At 35.5% G+C, this 23030-nt stretch overlaps 3 protein-coding genes across 11 annotated transcripts in view; 2 read left to right on the top strand and 1 right to left on the bottom strand.

Moving 5' to 3' along the window:
• LOC128676530 (pyrokinin-1 receptor-like) overlaps positions 1-3200 on the bottom strand; it is a 45349-nt gene extending 42149 nt beyond the window's left edge. For all 8 annotated transcript variants that reach the window (XR_008405421.1, XM_053756678.1, XM_053756675.1 and 5 more), the window contains exon 1: positions 2964-3200. The gene's annotated coding sequence lies outside the window, so the exon portion shown is untranslated. The remainder of the gene's footprint in view (positions 1-2963) is intronic.
• Positions 3201-10380: 7180 nt separating this feature from the next.
• On the top strand, positions 10381-17787 carry frtz (fritz). Of its 2 annotated transcripts, none has more exons than XM_053757001.2 (14): positions 10381-10603; positions 10686-10984; positions 11184-11308; positions 11884-12050; positions 12133-12241; positions 12432-12629; positions 12990-13123; positions 13836-13956; positions 14529-14658; positions 15152-15269; positions 15705-15856; positions 16322-16908; positions 17074-17236; positions 17626-17787. In XM_053757001.2, the coding sequence occupies exons 1-14, from the start codon at positions 10527-10529 to the stop codon at positions 17679-17681; spliced, it is 2436 nt and encodes an 811-aa protein (XP_053612976.1). In that variant the 5' UTR covers positions 10381-10526; the 3' UTR covers positions 17682-17787. The 2 variants fall into 2 exon arrangements, with proteins under 2 accessions (XP_053612976.1, XP_053612977.1); XM_053757002.2 differs by having other exon boundaries at positions 17074-17292; positions 17626-17780.
• A 522-nt stretch (positions 17788-18309) lies between these two features.
• On the top strand, positions 18310-22974 carry SWIP (Strumpellin and WASH-interacting protein). The gene is made up of 5 exons (XM_053756333.2): positions 18310-18775; positions 18984-19150; positions 19396-19877; positions 20067-22202; positions 22599-22974. The coding sequence occupies exons 1-5, from the start codon at positions 18498-18500 to the stop codon at positions 22803-22805; spliced, it is 3270 nt and encodes a 1089-aa protein (XP_053612308.1). The 5' UTR covers positions 18310-18497; the 3' UTR covers positions 22806-22974.
• Positions 22975-23030: the final 56 nt, after the last annotated feature.

Raw genomic sequence — 23030 nt, 5'->3', positions numbered from 1 at the left:
GTGGAGCCGGCATAATAATATCGCAGCTAAGCCCGAATAAAACACTTCTCGGTCTTTTTGAAAAACCTTGGAGACAAATTCCTCTCACGTGCGATACACGTCTTTAAATGAGAATACTTAAATTGAATTCCCTGATCGCACGTGCTTTTATAATATAATGAATATTCCTGGCTGGATGCCTCAAATTCATTAAGAAGTTACGTACTGTTAGTAGCACAAGTACATTAACGACCAAACAAATATAAACTTGTAATTGTAAATATTATAAAGTATAACAAATTAGTTTGATCTTCTGTCAACACTTTATATAACTAATTAAATTCACGGTAGGTATATCGTCTGAACACCAGCCTGCAAACTTACAGAATTCGGTTTTAATGACGAAATAGAGTTGGTATCCAAAGAAAAATTAACAGAAAAAAATTACATCTTTTGTTCTCCTTTGTTGACTTAGGATGATAATTAAAAAAATATTTTCTTTTTCACAATTTTTTTACTTCGCATAATAATATTATGAAAATTTGGCTTGTATTAAAAAAACCATCCTGTATATATATTGAATACTTTCCATTTTGCTTTAGTTCAAATGAGCGTAATTCAGAGTGAGGCAAACAACGTTATGACAAATGCGGTTTGTGTATCCAAGGTGAAAATAGATAATAAATATATGTGCTTAAAAGCTAATGTTTTAAGCACAAATATTTATTAACTACTATTTTGACAACTGTGGATACCGACGACTGTGCGAAGTGGAGACGAAAAAGTAGGAAAACGGACTCTGGTCTGACTGGGTTCCGACGCTCAACGGCTGCAAAGCAACCGGAAAAGCGCTCGGATGAGATAGAGAGAGTTTATTAGCGATCGGAGTACGTAGACCCACGAAGAGTGATTGTATGCGCAACTTTGAAACTCATAGAAATCGTAACACGGACATTTTCAGAAAAATAATTCCGGCATTTTTAGAATTCCATTCGGGAATTTCACGTTGTTCAGGTGGCTTTGTTGAACACCAGCCAAATTCCTGTACTAGTTTTAGGTAACAAAGGATTCAAAGAAATATATACATAATATATAAGGTATTCAAAGAAATATATACATAATATAGCAAAATACTAAAGAAAATTGTTTGCTTTCCCTAACAAATGGACGAATCAGCTGATAAGCATAATATGGAATGTCGAAAATTTATTGTTCCCTACGAAAATTGGGCTCAAGTTGGACTGTACGATTCGATTTTTAAACTCCAGTTCGCAATATTTTTTTGAAAGTTTAGCATATTATGCTTAGTAGATTTACTACAACAACTTCCATAAAATATACTTTAAAATATATATTAAATTTCGGCATCAGCTAACCGGTGAAAAAGAAAGCAAACAATTCTTTGTAATATTTTGCTACATTATTTATTTGAAATGAAATTATTTATTTCGCATTGAATGAATAGAAATACGTTATTCAAACATAAAATGTTTACATTCAGCCCAAAGCCGAACTGATAAAGACTGGTTCAAAAGTTATTAGCTAAATAAAAAAGAAATACCTACCCTTATCATCCGAGTACCATCAAAGTATATTGAATTTGATTACGAGGAAAACTGTCATGTATTCCGTTTGTTTACGAATCTCAAAGTAGTAAACAAAATAACGTTAGCAGCCATAAACAGAGATGACTGACCAAATGTGATAAAAAATATTGGCTGTGGAAGGTCCGTCAATCAATATCGTCTCACACTGAGCAGGCGATGCTTTTTTCACTAAAGGAATTTTCCATAAAGTGCTTAATTTAAAATACATTAGAAAAATATTCGATAGGTTACGGAATTTTTGTGCAAGACTTACGAAATTTTTATTGTAACGATTTTAATTAATTATAATTGGATATCTATCTTTAAATATTCGACGCCAAAATGAGATAAAGATATGTATTTGCAAAACACGTGAATTATAATTAACACACTTAGAACCAACATGCTTCACCCACCAAAGAATGATGTGCAAATACAGTTATGGTCACCATACACCATATACATATAAAAAAAATAAGTACTTACATCTAAAATACACATAATATTTTAAAAATGATGAAGTTCAAAAATCACTTTATAATATGTTTACAATAGGTTTTGTCCGCGGCTCAGTTCTTTTTTCCGGGATTACACCGAATGAATATCACCTATATACATATATCCATTTCCTTACATGTATCAATGCAAAATTTCAAAAAGATTGATTGAGTATATGAACCGAAAAGAAACAAAACAAACAAACAGGATATATCAATCAGGATATGCGAATTCTTTGTATTTAAATTGAAATAAATTATATAACGTTAAGGGTTGAAAATACTGAAAACCATGTCTGTCAAGATGGCTCTTAGATAAGTTTCTATAAGATAAGCAGTCAGCTTTTTAAATGTTAGACCTAAATAACTATTAATACATAAATTTAAAACAAAAATCTTGCACTTGTATCCGGTTACATTTATTTTATTTTTTATATTATAGAATAAGAACTTTAATTTGACAAAATTTGATAACTAGTTCTTGGGGTAACGATAAGCATTTACTTAAACTTAATTTGTATTATTTTCATACTATACGAGTATATCCCGGTAAAGTCGCTACGATATAAGAAATACTTAGATAGATTTCATCCCTAATAACGATAAATATATTGGTAATTTTGCTGGATTTGCAATTCCAGTATTTTTTCTATTTCTTTTTCTTTTTTTTATTTCTGAGAAAACAAATTATAAGTCGGTAAAGTTGTTCTGAAGTAATCGAAGGAGTCGGTGAAGTCGTTCTGAAGTTATGGCACTACGCACCAAAACTTACAATTTCTTTGGCCAATTTTCAATAAATACTTACTAGCTATACTTACCCACTTGTTATAGATTGACATAATAAAAAAAACGCAGGTTCCCTTAATGTAGTTTAACTATAACATTATTAGCTAATACTTACTCAAAATCCATTCAAAAACATCCAAAGTTTGTTTCAAAGTCAAAACACAACGTTTATTAAAAAAACATAGTCATTTTTTAATTTTTTTTATAAGTTTTCCGTCACGGTTGGTGTTTTGTAGTAGTTTTCACTGATTGCCGAGCGTGACCGCGTCGCTCGGAAGGTTACGGCGCGTGTCGAAGTGGCAGGACGCGCGGCGTGCAGCGGAGCCGGTCCGCTACTAAATGTTTGGCTCACCTTGCCCTCTGCGTTGCTGCCACGATCGCGCAACATAAAGGTCAATGTTAACCTTCATCACGCGGCCGGCGCATCCCTAATCCCTCGGCGATTGGCGCAGCTGCAAATCAACATTTTTTAAATGCAAGAACTTGACTGATTTGAAAGACAACGCTATTAGATGCGGTTAAAAGTTCCTATTGATATTTATTGTTAGCAGTATTCTTAGTTTGTCGTTTTTACAAACTGATGTAGATATGTAATAAGAAGTACAACGTTTAAGCTTAGTTTTCAATATGGAAATAGTTTTGTCAAGTAAAATTCGTCAAAAAATTCCGGCGTAAACATCAAATATCATCGTCACACATTGTAAAATTTCACATGATATGATGTGATGATGTGATCACAAATGAGATTATTTTGATGCCACTACTATCTATAATAAAAACTTCCTGTAAGATTTTTTCCGTAAAGAACGTATAGCGGTGCTATCGATATCGATGGGTGCTATACATATGCTACAAAAAAGATCTTATCTTCTTACTGAACACGTGCCGATTTCTATATAATTGTTGTCAAACCAATATTTTCAAATCAATTTCACCGTTTAATTTATTGAATTTTCATTTTTAATCTATATTTAGCCAATGTAAAGCCCTTACAGTACCCTACACGAGGTCCCATATGAGATCAATGAAAACGGCGAAAGTAAAAAGTAAATACTCAACACCTACTTGTTAAAAACGTGAACGAAATGCCAACTAAAGAAATTCAACATAATTATTTATTTAGTAAGTACGTACCTATTTCGTTTTTCAATAATGAAAATTAATTCCGATAACAATTGGAATGATACGAAATAATGTTCTTTTTATGAATTTCAGCCTTTTGAGTGGACACAAAGTTCCAATATGTGTCGTATTGCCATCAGCTTGGAGTGAACTTTCATGTGACAACAAAAAGGTACTACAGGTTTAATTTCCTGTAGTCTACACTTTAACCAAAGTATTTATCTTAATACCTCAATGGGTTTCCGGTAATACGTTATGTTATTTCTAATTCATACCGTCCATATTAATTTTATACATGTGAATATGTTTGTTTATTTATCCTTCTTTCACGTCTAAACGATTGAGATTATGACACTTTCAAATTAACATAATTTTATCTAAGTACTTTACCAAGATATAACAACTAGGTAAACCAGGATTGAATTCGCAATTGCCATGTAACCACTAAGAGAAGGCACTATGTAAGCTTCCGAGTCAAGCTGCTTTGCGCTAAATTATAAATTGAATAGCTCAATTTAGCTTAACGTAATATGGCTTTTGCTGCACAGGGATACTTGTGATTACGTGGTAGAGGGAGGTATTCAGTAGCAGACCTTGAGCTGCGAATAGGTACTGTAACATATAGCATACATTGTATCCTACCTACAGCATTGACTAAATGTACCTCTACAGACTGGTCGAGAATGATATTGATTCCGCCTTTTTTAGATACTTAGATACCAAACCATATTGTTTTTCTGGGAAATAAGTGTTTCATAATAATGAACATATATCATTTTGATACTTGCCTCCACCTGTTGATTCGCCCGAGACTCGCAAACGTTGATCCTTTCCACGTTACAGACAGACAGAGATTTATAATATCAGTATGGATTGTTGACTTAATAAGAATAGTTTGGTTATGTAAGTATAGATATATACATATATTGTGCGAAGACATGAAAGAAAATTTGTATAAATATGGTACCTATAGGTACGGTTTCTTACGCAAACAAACATAATAATTAACAAAACTTCTTTACTTAGGTACGTCTCACAGCCAATTTAGCCTAAATAAACTAACCACAAGTTATAACTATCGTTTTAGAATTTTACACCGTGGCCGCATAAAAAATAGATTTCCATGTTATTTATATTATTTACATTATTATCCATGCCAAGTTTATATGATATGGATATGTTATGGCACAGACATAAAACCGTATGAAACCAGTCCTCATAGCCAATATATTACGCATTTGTTTACTTGTGATATTTAATTCATTCGTTCGAATATAAAAGTTGTTACACACTTAGGTGCACTCAAAGGGAACGTACTTATATGTCCTTTTCAACAGGGATTTTAATATTCTTTAAGTATATTAAAAGCCATCTAAGCCGTGATGTCGTCGGTTTTCTTCCTACGAGTGTTTTATAGAAATACATTATTCTATTTCGATAAAAGCTTTTGATTCTCTTGGCGGAGATGGTTTCGTAAGAGGCCAGTTACTCGGGAAACGCAATACAGCTTAATCCCGGGATTTATAGTAATAGTTTTCAATACAATGATATTCATAATAAATTATTGTTTCCGCTGTATAATTTGTTTTGTAGTTTAATAATTCCAATTGATCAACTCGAGTGAGTTGATTAGATGGAATTATGTAACGAATAAACAGGAATTCAGAAACCTCACAATATTTTTTAACCAATTTTTTTTATAATTTCCCTGCAGAAATCTCGCCTGTTTCTTCAAGCTTTCCAAACATAGCTAAGAACACAATTAAATTATCTTTCAAATAAAAAATCTAGATAAAAATCGGTTCAGCCGTTTGGCTGCTACGATGACACAGACAAACATACAGAGATATGTCGTTGGAGGTTAAAAATTAATAGTAACCTCTCTAAAGTAATAAATGTCTAAGTAGTATTTTATACATTTTGACAAATATATTTATCTGGTACTAAAATCGCTTGTAACTTGCTATCAACAATGTATCTAAAGTGTATATTGCTGTATTCAATATCTGCCATAAACATAAAAGACACCGGCACACTTAGCGTCTAGTAACTGCGACATATGATGCACCTAAATAAAATTCCAGTGTTAAGTTATATGTGAAATTCAATGCAAAATACACTAAAAGCTTTTTACAAGCTGTTATTGATTTCTCATGTCTAACCAAATTTTACAGGTGAAATTTATTCACCTAATTCCGCTTACCACAACGCGCGCGAGCTTCAGTTCCCATATCTCTATCTATGTTGTATTCGTGTCTGTGACGCCCCGAAGCTCTAGATTTGCGTACAAATTCTTGGGATCACATGACAATGCATTATTCTGACATTCATGATGACCTGATGGTGCGCCCAGGATCAGATCCCAACAAAAGAACTCCTAAGGTTTGTACAGGCACAAGTTTTCACTGACGATTAAAAAACTTATCTCAAATGTATGGAAGGCGAAGCGACTGAATATGAATTCAATATCTCATCAAATTATTTAAATTTCATTTGTATAAAACAAAGCATTTGTGGAAGTTTAGATTTTCAACTACATTTCCTGTTAACTTATTCAGAATTTCAATTTAATATTTTATCTGTAGCTATTGAATTGCATTTGCATAAAAAAATCAAAGCTCTTCTTTATGAAATGCACCTTCTCTGTTTATATAATATCTTGTTACAAAATATAGCGTTCCTACGTTTATTATGTATTAAAATTATCTTATATCTGTATTCATTTAGTAGTTAATAATGATTTGAAATGTAGGTACATACTTGACCTAAATACAACTTACATTAAAAAAGAAACATTAAACTTACTTATAAAAGAAGATCAATAATGTATCTGCAAATTACCAAATATCAGTATCTAATACCTGCGAGTCCCTTATAATATAATTAGGTTCAAAATAGGACAACCTTCGACGCTACCCTAAGCCCCATATCTCCGAAATTGCCGATAAATTGTATATGGACTGTGCAGACACCGAAATCCTTCCGAGTCACGCAAACAACTGCCTCGTTTAGCTTTGTATTGTCTCGGAGATTGTGTTTCTCTGCGAAAACTTGTGTGAAAATAATACTTACTACCCTTGTTTTGTCAGAACTTAAAAAAAAATATATAATAAAAACTGTGGTTTTCATTATTTAACAGCCTGTTTATAAGTTTTACGTGCCGTGTATCTATATGCCAAACGGATGATGAACCCATTTAGATACATATAGATAAACATTCAAAATCGAAGTTAATCTGAAAATGTGAAAATTACCATTTTCCGTTTTGACCTAACCGAGGTGATGACCTATCGACCTTTCAGTCATTTGGATAAGACCGCAATAACATGAAAACATAATACCTACTAGAGTGATCTATCTTGCAATTGGACCTTGGATTTCTTTTTATTTCCTGAATAATGTTTGTATCCAGCGAGATTCGTGTTTATTTCAGCCGGATTACTTTTCTTCTCAAGGGAACAATGGATTTTCATACAATATTTCCGCCCGCATTTTTTGTTCGACTTCAATCACGTATTTTCAGATCTAGGTAAGTTTAAACAAGGTATAGGGTGTCGTATAAACAATGTTGCAGTTGACTAAGTAAATGGTTAGTATTAACCATTCAACTTCAACAATGCATCATTAAACAAAGATACCTGATTATTAATGTTATCTTATCTACATAACTTAATTAGGTACTATTTGCACCGACGTAGCTAAAAATACTATTTTAAAAAATAGGTTACTAATGTATCGATTAGTACGTCTCAATATTGTACATGAGTAATTTAGTCACGTCTTTTATAACTTGTTATAATGACGAGTTCTTGTTTGTTTTACATGCAAACGTTTCATGCCCACAGGGTTTATGTCTTAAAATGGATTTTATGTAAAGCAAATATTTTATTAATTTTATTTTTATTCATTATTAATTTTATTTAAGTATTCGGGAGCTTTTATCATAATTTCGAAACAAATAATCAGGTCGAGAGCAGAAAAAATAATTATGACCTTATTATGGCATTTTGTACGCCAGGTTTCATAGATAGCAAAACTTTACATATTATAAAAAGAAGTCTTACCAGTATTTACTAATAGATACCTACGTAATGTGATTCCTGAGGAAGGTTTAGGCATTTAAGTGTAATTTATTATGGTTATACCCGAGCGAAAACGGAACGGGTCGCTAGTATAATTTGATCATCAACAATTATCCACCGGGCCAGACATCCCTCTTGTCTGTAGAGCCCGTAGCACTTTTCCTCGCTTGTCACCTAGATCTACGACATGTCTACGACTCGTAGGCGGCTACGGACCGTAGCCTTCTACTACGACATTTTGTTGGGTGCTCGTAGCTAGATCCAGAAAAAGTGAAATAAAATTTATTACATATAATTCATTTTTCAACGATTAATAATTGGCCAAGGGAAAATTGAACTTAGACGATGTCGCCGGTGCATAAAAATATGATATTATAAAATAGTACTTTTAATAAAAAAAACCCTATTCTAATGGAAATTACGTTTCCATATATTTAGTTTTAGCTCTCTTCTCTACTTACGTAGATTAGAAAACGTACGTAATTAAGTTATTAATTAAATTAAACTGTGGTTAAGTACCCAATGTTTGTGGCAAGTACTTTGGGAAACTAGCCAAATACCGTGCCATGATACCGCAAATAAATTCCGTGACAAATGGTTCCGAATGTGTCCATCCCTCTGCTGTAGAGGGCTTTACGGCAATTGTTCTCTTGGCCCACAATACAGTGGTTTAATAAGTAGTTGGCCTATCGCTAACAAAGTAGATATTATGGAATGTTATGTACTACCTAGGCTTTTATTTATATCCTCTGTCTATGCTCGTGTATTTATTTACAAATACATTAACAATGCACACGAAAAAATCCTAGTGATGTGCTGGTATCAGATATTACCTTTTTTACTTTTAAATTTTTGATGCCAGCATTTCTTTTCAAGGATGATTTTAAAATACCGTTGGAATGGCATCAAGCCACAGCTAAGCACGAATAAAGCAATATCTGGAATAGCACACAGAGGAGTGAAATCACCAGAAACAGCTAGTGAATTTACGTTTGAAAAATTGAAATTGAAGTCTTCATAGTACCTACATAACTAACATATTAGATTTTATTTTGTTTAAATACTAACATATTATATTTTATTTTGTGTTGTGTTTGTCCATACCACTGAACCGAGGCTGGGGGCTGGGGGCTGGGGGCATTTTAAAAGGAAACAAACCTTGATTTTTTTTTAAATACAAAAAACGTCTCGGGCTCAGCTCAACTACCATTACATCCAAATAGTGAATATTCTGGACTGGCTCATTTGGGAGTCGATGCAATACCTACCAACGTGCTTTAATACTTCTGCGCCAGATGGCGACCATTATTTCATTTTATCGAGATTATCCCGTCAGTTAAAACGCTCCCATTTCCCTTCCATTAGGTAATTTACTTTAATATTTTGACGTCATATTCTCTTCTTAGTACATTAGTAAGTACCATTTTCTTTTTAATTTTAGATAACTAACTACTTACTTTAGTTATTGTTTGTAAGTACTAAGTTGTTAAATAAAAAAATTACTTAGGTACCTATTGCATATTTTTTCTGATTACCTGTGTAAGAAAGTAACTATGTAATTATACCATTATATTGTATCCACACATTATTATGTATCCACATATTGTATCTATTCATCACAACTTTCGTAACTTTATTATTATTATATTATTTTTAAATTCTCCGTATTAGATGAAATAAATTATCAAAAATAGGTACCTAGTACAGAAATCGCACGCGCGGTTCCTTTTAGATCCCTTTGCCTTTCCATATGGATAAACTAAACAAAAAAGGGCGTCGACATTATATTTAAATCTTTCAGCATTTTTGCGGGGGTGAAGGGAGGGTTTGTTAGATTACGTGGTTACATGCAAGTTTGATTTGATTCCTTTTTACGCTAGAAAGCTGAAGAACGGCTTGACAGCTGCTACTTATTAAGTTCGGTCTAGTTAAAACCTACCTGCACGGGTAATAAAACTAGATGGAATCCGAGTCCATATAGTTTTATTACCCGTACAGGCAGGAAGCGCCCTGAATTTCGTTTTTGTTTTAGTAGAGGGGTAAGCCTAGCCCATATCTATGGGCTAGGCTTACCCCTACTAATAGTATCTACTATTCAGATATCAGACATAACCATGGATTCAATAAGTACTTTTTTGCACGGAGTACCTACTAATTCCATGCTGATAACTAAATAGAAGTAGGTAAGTACCATGGATTTAGTAAGTACTTCGACGGGGAGTACAGCTACTAATAGGTAGGTAGAGGTACCTACTCCGGAATAGAATTATGATTGTTGGCAACACTTGTTTTGTGCGTGTCACGGTGTCAATGTCACTCATGTCAATAGTTTTTTCTTGTTTGCTTGATTTTCTTGTAGGTCTTGCAACTTGTTGAAGAAATAATACAAATCTATTTTCAATTTTTATTTCATATTTTTTGTAAAGTTAAGAAAACTAATGTGTTTAATGTAGATGCTAAGTGTTTAATTTATCATGTTCAACTTTGATATAAAATTTATTACAACCGAAGAAGCACTTCAATTGAGTAATGTAGACTTCAAAAGTTTCAAGTAAGTAAACTTATTTGCTTGATTAGCTTGAATGCAACTTAAAATTCTTGATTATTCAGTTATTTTATTGTTTTTATTACAGATATGAGACAAAAAAGCGCAGTGATGAATCTATACACGACGCCGCCAAGCGTAGTTATTGTGAGACGCGCGGGGGTCACTGGCGGGCCCCGCGGCCTCGTCAGATTCGGAAACTTGAGTCCAAACTTCGCGATAAGAGTATAATTACTTCTGAATGGGCCAATGACACGCTTATCACCATCGTGTTTTCTTCAGGAGCCATAGCTTACCTCACAGTCAAACCTAGCACGTTAGATGTAACTCAAATACTTTTTGACAGGTATTGCGTTGGGAAACTAGCGTCCCCTACTGTAACCGGAGGTATACATGTTTCTTATTTATATAAATTGTACTCCTTCAAGAGCAACTTGAGCAAAGTAGTTCCTAGAAATAAAACCATATTTGAAGCATAATACAAACAAATTGAAGCTCTTGTATAATAATTTATATGGTATTATTCAGGGTGTTTAAGAATCACACTCCCTATGAAAACGTGTTTAAAGGTATTCTTATTTTTCAGTTGTTCTAAGTAGTTCTCACATAATATTTGCTCATGCCGATAGAGTAGCAACTTTAATTACATTTGGAAAAACCTCAACACACTCTGTTCCCTGCAGAATATCAGAAAGAGACCCTCATATACAGGTAAATTTGAGATAATAATATAATGCTTGCTATTATGCAAGACAAGATGTAATAAAGTATTGTATGTGCTAATGAGGTTTTTTTCATATACTAGGGAACATTTGCAACATATGACACTAATCCTTTTCATTACAATTTACATGAGATTGAGGATGTTCAATTTCACTCAACATAATAAAAATGAGTGAGAAAGGGTGATTTCTTCAACTTTAAATATTTCCTAGTATAATACTTGTTGCTTTTTTTTAACTAAAATTGTATTTTATCTAATTTTTTATTTGCTACCCAGGAATCAAACTGGTAAGAAAATTAAATAATTACATGGCTAGTAGCCAACAACAATGGAATGATTTTAAGATATTTTTTCCACTAATATTATAAATGCGAAAGTTTGTGAGGTTGTATGTGTGTATGATTGTTTCTCTTTCACACAAGATCTACTGGACAAATTGTTATGAAATTTGTAATATTTAGAATATTGCCTGGAATAAAACATAGGGTACCTACTTGTTATCCTGAAATTCCCACATAAGCGAAGCCCTGTGCTGGAGCTAGTAAAATTATAATATTCCCAGACCATAGAACTTGGTGGGGGGCCGCGCCGGACTGAACGTCGCTTGTCATGGTGTCAGAATGGAAATAAACTACAAGTACTCATATGGAGTATTGCTGCCGCCGAACCAGCCCCTTGGAGCCCCATTTTGGAAGACCACGCAAATCTTCATTTGTACCAGATTGATGGGTATGGTATATTTTGTAAAAAAATTTTTGTTCTTGATACAATATATCTACACTTTGATGTTAATAAGCTTATCCGTTTTCAGACAGCAAATGTTTTTAAGAGCAGTACATCAGTTGGAAAATGAAACATTGTTAGCTGAACTATCACAAGACCACATGGTGCATATTGTGGAACAAATCAACTGTCATAAGGTAGGTCTTAAATTGACTCTTTTGATTGTTGGATTAAAAAGATACATTTGTTTGGATCTTGTATAAAGTAGTGAATACAAAATATGTTTCCTGACAAGGCAAGACTTTAAGCTTCTTCCTTCAAAGCCATTGGCCGCTAGCCGTCAAAATCCATTATCCGGTTTCGTAGCTTTTCATGTCCACTTGTCAGAATGGCGTCAGTGTAGAGTGGTCGCGTCATGGCGGCGGCGGCGCGGCGCCGGTCCGGCTGCGGGCGCAGCTAGCGGCGCCCGCGCGCGCCGCACGCCTCGCGCCCGGCGCGCGCGCGCTGCTGCTGGCCTGCATCGACGGCACGCTGCACGTGCTGCAAGCCCACGCCGGCCTCACGCACTCCGCGAGGTCCAGCTTTGTGAGTTTCTTTTTATTTGTTTTATAATATGTAATGATATAGTTAACCAAAATCCTTGCCTATTCGCCGCTGTTACAGATGCGTATTACATCTTTAATAATGTCACGAGGCAGGCAGAGCCAAGAATTGCGAAACTCGAAGGCCACTTTTAACTATATGTTTTACTTATTAGTGTGCCTATCGCCATTAAGAAAAATCTGCAGTTTACAGCTCTTTCCCTTAATTGAAATAAATAAAACACATGTTTTTCTTTAGCTCTCAAGCCATATCTGATCCGACCAAAGCACACAATCGCAATATGTTATATTTGTTTCTTTTTTTTTTAAACTAGTTGCCAGACTAAATATTTTTTTTATGCAGATAGCATCAGACGTACGATGGTGCGGAGAACTGATACTGGCGGCAGAAGAAAACGGCAGGCTGCAGTGTTTCGATCTCGCGTTGAATGTACTGCACCACCACGCCAAGTGCGTCGACCTCACATCTTACATGCGGTGAGATTTTTATTTACCTATTCATTTATTTAACAATTTTTGAACACAGAAGTACAAAACAATTAAAGACGGTAAATAAGATTTTTTTTTTTCTAGCCTTTATAAGATGTTTCGTAACTAATATTACAAATGTGAAAGTAAGTTTGTTCCTTTGCCTCTTCCTTTCAAACTCTATCTATTCAACCAATCTTGAAATTTTGCATACATATAGTTTTGAAGTACGGAGGGTACGTTTAATCCCGGAAAAATAACTATTCCCGTAGGAATACACGCGGGCGAAGCCGCGGGCAAAAGCTTGTTTGCCATAACAATATATCTTTCTCTTATCTGTGTGTTTTTCCTTTTCCTTTCTCCGCCACTAAGCAACATATCCCAATGGTACGCTTTCTTACTTTTTCCCTCGCACGGTATTCAGCATTCGTATTTGCAATAAACATGTATGTACAAATAGGTGTTAAAAATATAATCGATTGAAAAAAAATCGAATAGGGAGTATTACTGCACATTTACCCCGCCAGAACACAGCACTGTATGTTAGGTACACAAAAGCTTTGCCACCCTTTGCTATGTCGATTAAAACGTTTAATTTAGGGTACTTTATTAATTCTTTCATTATGTAAGCATTAATTTATGAAAATATACAACAATGTAGCATATTCGGATGCCGATATTTTGGGTGGGTGCCTATTGAAGTCATTTTTTTAAATTTCAGTGACGGGCGACGATTACAAATACAGACAACGCGGAGAGTGACCGGCGGCTCGTGTATCCTGGCAACATTCAACGGCGGACCATTGGCTATACTCCGAATAACACACGCTCGGTTGTTGACGGTACACTTAGTCATATTTTTATTATTATCAAAAATAATATCAGTTACTTAGATCAATAACTGAGGAGAAAAAAGTCTCTAGTGACTTTAAATGAGAATTTCTAAATACTGTAATTACTTGGAATAAAAATGTCGAACTAGTTGCATCAATAACTACATGGTACAGACGATCTAGAATAAGTGAACATATTTTTTTACGCGAGAACTGCTCTTAGCGTAATATAATCTTGTAAGCCCAGTGGCGGGACATAGTGTACATTTTCACAAAAAACCAAATCCGTTTTATTACCGACTAGCTTTTGCGCGCGGTCTTCTCCAGCATGTATTGTACTGACAGACCATATTGAATAAACAGATTGACAGAACAGATTTTCATATAACCTTTCACCCCCGATTATAGAAAATTTATTTAACCACATAGATATCAATTTTTGTTAAAATCTGTACAGAGGTTCAGCCGTGAAAGCGGAAACAGACAGACTTTTGCATTTATAATTTTAGTATGTATATTCGCAAAATAGTCGAATTTGATTTGAAATTGATGAAGAAATGTTAGAAATGAATGGTTTGCAGGCGTGGCTTTTGTCGGGGCGTAGTTCTCAAGCTGTGTCGCTGTTGCGGGCCATGGACTGGGAGCAGCACGGCGCGGAGTGTCTGCGGGCCGTCACCGCGCTGGTGGGCGCTGCGCTGCGCAGCGCTACGGGTAAGCTGTTACGTTATGGTCCGTTAAGGGATGGGTTACCGATTTGTTATCTTGGAAGATTCATTCAGAAACGCTCGTGTGACACCCGTAGTGAAGCGGTGGTGATCAAGTGGTTAAGATCGTCCGCCCGAAATCGAAAGGTCCCAGGTTCTCGTGCCACTTGAGTTTGTATACTAATTTGAGTCATGCATTGTAGTTTTCATTGACTATCACTTGCTTCCGGTGAATAAAAACATCGTGGGCAATCCTGTATGCACTCTGGTTGACAGTTCACTAGTGAAGTGAGTGTGCGAGTACTTGCCATTAGACTCAAGCCTGTCTTCTTTTTTTCGAGTGCATTATTGTTAACGCCGGTTTTATTCAAGTCACCTAAAGGCATCTGACATTATATGTTGGTATCTTGAATAAAACCTGACATCAGAGATGGCAATAACGCATCCGAAAAAAAAAGATGACTAGTGAACAAAAGCTTGAAATGAGAAAGTTGTTGCAGCGTGGCAGCGCGAGGAGCGCGCAGCACAGGCGGCGCTGGGCGCGTGTCTGGCGCCCGCCGCGTGTGCGGCGCCGCGCGTGCACGACCGCGCCAGGAACTACTTCCACCATCTGCTCAGGTCATTCCACTAACTATCGTGCTCAGTTTTCCATTGCAGAATGGGATCGGGTACATCAAACATACAAAAAGATGATGTTACATTTCACATTTGAGTGACTTCTTATAATATTATGTTTTACACTATGCTACATGCGCATACGTATACATGCATTTCCCCCCGGAAAAAATTCTAGAAAGATTTGAAATAGATGCCAAAGCTAAATCCCAGGTTTCTCTTCTTTTTCTTTATTTATGGCCATTACCGATCAAACAGGTAATAAGGTTCTTGTCTGGGTAACAAATGCACCTACAAAAATGTTTTCAACAAATTTGCTTAAAATATTACCGGTGTTCTAATCGACGTTTTACATTATATTTGTCTTTTAAGTTCTTGTATTTTACAAATAAAATATGGACGTATGTCTGAAATGAAAGCATTTTTTTATCGATGCAGACGTGGGCGGGCGGACAAGGCGCTGAGCCTGGCCGTGGACCTCCGCGCGTGGGACCTGTGCTGCGACGTGCGCTGGGCGGCGGCGCGCGGCGGCGCGTTGTCGCTGCAGCGCGAGGCGCGACTGCTGGCCGCACGCTACGCCGCGCACCACGGTAGATACATGTTGTACGGATTACGCTTAGCCTACCTGTCAACGTCGAGCAGCATACCTAAAAAGTATCACTATATCGATTTTTTCCCTTCCGACATCCCGGAAGGAAAATCTAGTTCAGCATTATAGCGGGAGAATGCCAAACCGCTCACTTTCCATTTGAGACTCTCTTCTCCCTGCCCAGTAGACATGTGGTTCTCAGAGCGTTTGACATTGACACCACAGTACAATTAATGATTTTAGTTAGTAAAACTAATTGTTGTCTTTATTAGAATTTGAAAAATGGCAATGACAACGCAGCCGCAGCGGTCGAAACGGTCTAAGAAACACCAAGGCGCGGCCTGCTCGACTTTGATGGCCTATAGAACCAACAGATACCCGATTCTCGCGCAATCGAAATTTATTATTATTGCAGTATTACTTGACTAGACTACATTTTTTACATACGTACTTTCTTTGTTTTCAGAATCGGATTGTTCAGACTCTTGCTCGCAATGTAGTTCCCATTCGTGTTCCTCATCGGACGCAGAAACGAACGGAGAAACTGCTAAAACCGAGGCTCCTCCGCTACCAAGAGTGTCACTACCTTCGTACCCTACTGTTATGCCAGTCATCATAACGCAAGCGGAACCGACCTCCACTAATAGCATCCGACCAAATTTACACCAATATCTAGAAAGAGACAACACTATTTGGAACACCAATGTGAAAGAGAACGGACATGATATGTACAAATCCATATTGACAAACAATATGAAAAGTATGAACATTAATATGAATAAACCGGGACCGTCAAAACTTATGGTTATAAATGAAGTGCCATCCAACTCAACAATCCCTAAAGTAGAAGATAGATTAAATTCAGGATACTTAAACATGTTCAAAACGGAGTTGAGAGAAGAATCACCTCTATATAGGTATCAAGTGAATAATCGCACAAATCTCAACTTCAATACACAAAGATCAGAAAATGGAGCAGAAAGATATGGCAATAGATCTGTGGAAAAAAACAAAGTGAAGTTTTCGAATACCGTCACTGTAGCCGTTGTCAATGTAAGTAAAAAATATTTTAAAATAGTAATGATAGAGTTCGATTTGAGTTACTCGCTGTTGTCACTATGCATTGGTGATTTAACATGAAATATGTACAAACATACATTTAGATACATACTCGTAAGAAATAAAAAGAAAGTAATCCTATGTATTCTTGCTTCACAGGAGCCCGGCGTGTCCCCGGAAACTGAGCGGGAATTAGCGGACAGCCTGCCGCTGTGCGCGCCCCACAATTACCTGTCGGCGTTCGCGCCGCCGCCCGCCCCGCCGCCCTCCGCCCCGCCCTCCGCCCCGCCCGCCGCCCCGCTGCCCGCCCCGCCCGCCGCCGGTACCGCTCTCGACTACGTCGAAGTGTGACGCACGCACGCATGCCAGCACGAACATGTTTGTCATTGCACATCTACCATGCATGCTTCCTGCTCACGATTGCGTGATTAAAACGGATGAAGCTATATAACAAGAGGAAGTGATAACTTCTCTTATAAACCTTCATCTTTAAATAACACGCATCATCGCATCGTATATAGACTGCATTACATTCTTGTTTAGCAGAATCATGATTGTGTTTATAAAAATTTTTTGTCTTAACTTGGTTGTGGGATTATAGAGTAGGTTCCATACAAAAAGTTTTAAGATGATATTATAGCACGCGCTTCAATTTATTTGAAATGTTTAGTTTTCAAGGAATCAAAAATAAAAATAGATTATTTTTTACAGATGAGCCAGTTCAAAAACCTCTCAAGATCAAAGTGGTTCATTTTGGTTTGGTGTAAATTTTTTTGCCACACACTTGACTGATTTAACAAAATGCCGTCCATTATATTTAAGAAATCTTTACTTTATATTATTGTTATAAATCTGTATTATATAAATGTTATAATTAAAACTAATATATAAATAATAAAATACATTGTTTCTTTCAGTCCTACCCTTAATAGACAAATCTATTGCAAGCCTTAACAAACATTTTTGACAAGGCTTGGCAGCAACCGCCGCTGTATCTTGCTTGGAAACTCATGTTACCGCTTGTGTTCGTTAATATGTTACTATCTGTGACACTCTGTGAAGCCGCAATAATAATCGGCTGTGATTTTACAACCGACCGCCTACCGAAAAGCCTCCTTGAGAATGTTATTAGTTGCCTAGGCTAGGTATCCCTAGTCGCTCTGAACGAAATCCACGGAAGCATGGAGTGGGAGTGGTCCTATTCTAGGATGGAACCACACACCAGTAACTTGAAAACCCTACTCTACAAGTGTTACAAAATTAAATTGACAGAAAGGACAAAACATAATAAGTAATCCTATACCTGACATATAGAGGTTTTCATATACTATATGAAAACCTCAGAGAAGACTTCTCCGGCGCAACAGGAAGAAAATTAAAGCAAATGTCAGTGTCACTGTCACATTTTTAGATTAGGATTTTGGTGATAAACAAAAATATAAAACATTTTGGTTTCTTTGCCCTAATAAAAAAATTATACAAATCTAATGGATATTTTATCCCCTTGTCTTAATCCGTAACTAATTCATACAGTGGCTACAATCCATAATACTTTTGTAGTAATCATTAACAAATAACCAAATATGAAGACCGACACAGAAAAAGAAATAGGCACTCAAATCCTCAAAAGTTATGGACAGTTTTTCAAAAATCAACATCAAGATCTTTTATCTTTAACCAGTGAACAGAAATGGGTGGAGAACAAAACATTCTTGGCTGTTAAAATCTGTGTGGATCCAAAGGAAACCATCTCTGTAACTGAATTAGTATCGTCAGATAACTCATTGATGACAAAAATATTAAGTGTCCTATCGTCTTTGTGTATAGAAATCACAAAACTAAAAGAAGAAGCATTTACAAGGTAATCTATGAAAGATTTGTGCATTTTGTATTTTATGTATTCTGTGTTTTCTAAGGGCATCCTTATCTCTCTCTCTCATATGAGCGATTTCCCGGTTTCTTAGTCGCCTTTGAACGTCGGAGCCATGGATCCGTTGAGGAACTTATGTTGCTGAAGCTAGAAACTCTTTTTTTATTATGTAGAATTTATTATGAATTGTATATTTCAGGTATTTTCCATTTTTAGCTGCTTACGATGAGTGCAATGAAAGTTCAGTTAGCTCTCATATGACAGAAATATGTTCTTTGAGTGCCTTTGTTACGCGCTGTGATGACACACTCCGCAATCTTTGTAACCAAATGTTTGCAATTTGCACAGAAGGTTTTATTAATCTTAGTAAGTACATACATTATTTGAAAGACTTAAGACTAAGATTTTAACTGTTTGCTCTCTGTAATTCCAATGAGACTGAGAGAGTGGTAGTTCAAATTATAAGAATGCTAAAACTAATTAAATTGGACTAATTTCAATTAGAAGAAAAAATCCTTACATTGATAATATTTTAATATTCCTTTGGAAATTAATTAAGGTCAGTAAATTGTACTTTGTTTTATCTGTTATTTAATTTGTTGATATTTCAGACGGAATCCAGATAGACCATTTAATCAAACACATTGGTGAAATTTTCACTGTAATAGTTCTCACAGAATTACTTATATCAAATACTTCACTACCAACAAAATGGAGGAAATTCCAAAAAACATTAAAGTCATATTCGCCAGACAAACTCGACATGTATGAGGACAGGTTGGGCTCCATGATTGGGGCTATTGAAAACATAACAACTAAACTTATGAATGATGACATTGTCCAAACATGCTTGCAAAATCTCTTGATACTTAGAGGGAAGTTGGTTAATAAGAATTGTTCATTTTTAACCACAGAATTGACACAATATGTGAAGCAAGCTATCAGCAACCTGGAAAAGATTACTGTTGAGAAGCCTACAGTTGACAATATGTACAAATGTATCAAAATTAATGCTTTGTTTGTATTAAATTCACAATTGTTTGGAATTAGTGACAAGAAAATGTTTAAAAGTTTGGTTGAATTGAACACAAAGGTATGCAGTAATCACACTATTATTTACATGTTGAGAATACACTTTTCTAAACTGGTTTTAATCTTAAATTGAAACCAATTCATATTACCTACCCTGTGATATAAAGAGTTTCACTGACTGGTCTCTGATTACATTATATATATCAAATTCAATTATTTCTTCGTATTATCAATTCTTTTATATTTACAGGCTCACAGCATCAATCTTACTGGCACAGCAATATGGTTCCCGGAGCAATTCCTTCAAAGACATGTCCCATCACTGTGTGCTACTTTTGGTAAACTGTCACAAACCATGCTCAAAGCTCGACAATCATATATCAGCAATAAAAAGACATCTCTGGCTCGCGATGTCGTCAGCCTTCAGGCGCTGTGTACGCAGTGGATACTAAACATGGAAGATATTTTCTCCTATAAACATAACAAACTCAATGCATCAGAAATGAGCCTTCATGCCAAAACTCTATTAGCTGGATTGGATCTGGCATCAAGTATAAATTACTCAGTACTGACAATGATAAACCTCCATTTATCACTTGGCATGCCGTTATCAAAAAACATTCTTTTGTCTCTTTTTGAAATGATAGACATGTTAAAATCAGTACAAAATTCAATAACTCGAAACTACACACAGATAATTCATTCAATAAATATGATTATACAACATTTGGTTTTCCAAGCTATAGCAAGTGTACAAGATTTGAAGAAGACTGTTATGATGGACAAAAACTTTGCCAATAAGCGCTTGGATGAGCTAACATGCATTGTGATAGCAGAACAAGCATTGAAAGGAGCTGCAACTATGCAACGCAATGTTGCGGCCTACATCGCTCTCAGCTTTGTACCTAATACTACATATTTAGAAGATGGCTATGCTAGATTAGCTACTATTCTAGAAAAAGTTCAAACTCTAACCAACTATATGCAAACATTTGAAAGCTATTGCAATTGCTCATGGATGTTATGGCATCAAAACATTATTCCAATTTACTTTGAACAAAACTTCAACACTCAGTTAAATGCCCTTAAATTGAAATATTTTCTGATGGTCCTAGAAGACTGTGCTGTCTTTTTACATAATATAGACAAACAATATAACATTAAGAAATCAAAACAATTTGTTATAATGATTCAGAAGTTAATTGATGACAAAGTTATACAATCTACTAGTCAAAACATTGAAACTAATTTAAGACTTCATATTCATTCCCATCTACAGCTAGATGCAACAAATCCATTTTCAAGTGACATGACTAAGAAGGTTCTGCTTGCCGTGGACACATTTCGCATTTTGTCCGTGTACATGTCAATCGTGCCATCAGTGGAGCACTATCTTTCTACCATGTACTACAATTTAACCACAGTTGTTTTGTCCGATAGGAAAACATATGGGGAAATGCGTCAAATGGCAAAATTCAAGTTTAAACTGCAAACTGTACAAGACAATCTGCCCACACAGACTTTGGAGCAAGGATTAGACGTTCTAGAAATCATGAGAAATATTCATATCTTTGTATCAAAATATCTGTATAATTTAAATAATCAAATATTTATTGAAAAGAGCAGTAATAACAAGCATCTAAACTCTATTAACATCCGGCACATAGCCAACTCCATTCGAACCCATGGCACCGGCATAATGAATACGACAGTCAATTTCACATACCAGTTCTTGAAAAAGAAATTTTTCACTTTTTCGCAATTCATGTATGATGAACATATAAAATCGAGGCTTATGAAAGATATGAGGAATTTCAAAGAAAACGCCCAGGCCTACAACAATATGTACGCATATAAAAATGCGGAGAAGTTTAACAAAGGCATAAAAGTTTTGGGCTTGGCTGAAGATGGTCAGAGTTATTTAGATCTATTCAGAGATCTTATAAGCCAAATAGGAAATGCAATGGGTTATGTGAGAATGATCCGTTCAGGAGGCAGGCACTGCTGCTCTGATGCAACAGTATTCTTGCCCACCTTAGATATTGATAAAACATTCAAAGAATTAGCCGAAGAAAGCAAACTGGGTCCAAAAACCATTCATGCATCAGAAAATTTAGACCACAACATCAATCTTCTAATAACAAATTTCATCCAAGGAACAGAGTATTTTAAATTGTTGGTAGATGTATTTTCTCCCGTTTTTAGGAATCCGAAAAATGTACATCTCAAGAATTTTTTCATAATTGTTCCGCCACTTACGCTAAATTTTGTCGAGCACATGATCTTATCGAAAGACAAAATGACGAAAAAGAACAAAGTCGGCGCTGCGTTCACTGACGACGGTTTCGCTATGGGCATTGCGTACATATTGAAATTACTTGATCAGGTAACGTTCTTATTCGTATCTTGATTATACACTCCCGTAGGAATATCGGAAAAGTATTCTTATGTATCTCAAAAATAATGTAGCTCCTCCACTCACACACAATGGGGATGTGGTCAAAGAATTTTAGAAATCGGTTGAGTAGTTTCAAAGTTTACCCGTACACACACACAATCTCAGTGCCAAATTGTATCAAAATCGGACTCGTACGCGATTCGTGTAGAGTTGTTAACGTTCTACCAAAAAATTAAATGTTTTTTTGAATGGAGGTAAAATAAAAAATCTTGCGTGGTTAAGAAGTTGCGGGACAAGTAACCGCCATAAAAACGCACAGATGTGAGAGAAGTAACCTTGTATTTTACAACATTAGGTGCCATCACTAAAACTGCTTCATTTCAGGACTATGATTTTGAATCTCTGCACTGGTTTGATTCAATCTGGAAACACATCAGAGAAGAGAGGAAATCCGTGGAGGAACAAAAGAGCAGAGGATCCGTGCAACTACAACAGGCGTTAGCTTTGACGGAGAAGAAAATAAAAACTGTTGAGGAAGAATTCAAACTTCTATATTTCAGCTTGACAAGTGCCAGAATATTCTTTAGATAGATGGGTAAGAATAATATTTGTATGTTTTATATTAAAAAAAAATATTATTGCAATAATATGTATAATGAAAAAGTTTATTATACACAATGGTTATTAATTTGTTTATTTTGTATAGAGCCTAATAATTCACCTATATTGTGTTAATAAATAAAAGCAAGAAATAAATTTATGCATGCATTTTCAATAAAACACCCACATTTAAAGATTAACCCCTTGATTTGCTGA

The sequence above is a fragment of the Plodia interpunctella genome, chromosome 16 (assembly GCF_027563975.2).
Source record: "Plodia interpunctella isolate USDA-ARS_2022_Savannah chromosome 16, ilPloInte3.2, whole genome shotgun sequence".
Classification (NCBI taxonomy): domain Eukaryota; kingdom Metazoa; phylum Arthropoda; class Insecta; order Lepidoptera; family Pyralidae; genus Plodia; species Plodia interpunctella.
Note: the sequence above shows the minus strand (reverse complement) of the source record. Positions and strands in the feature narration are given on the sequence as shown.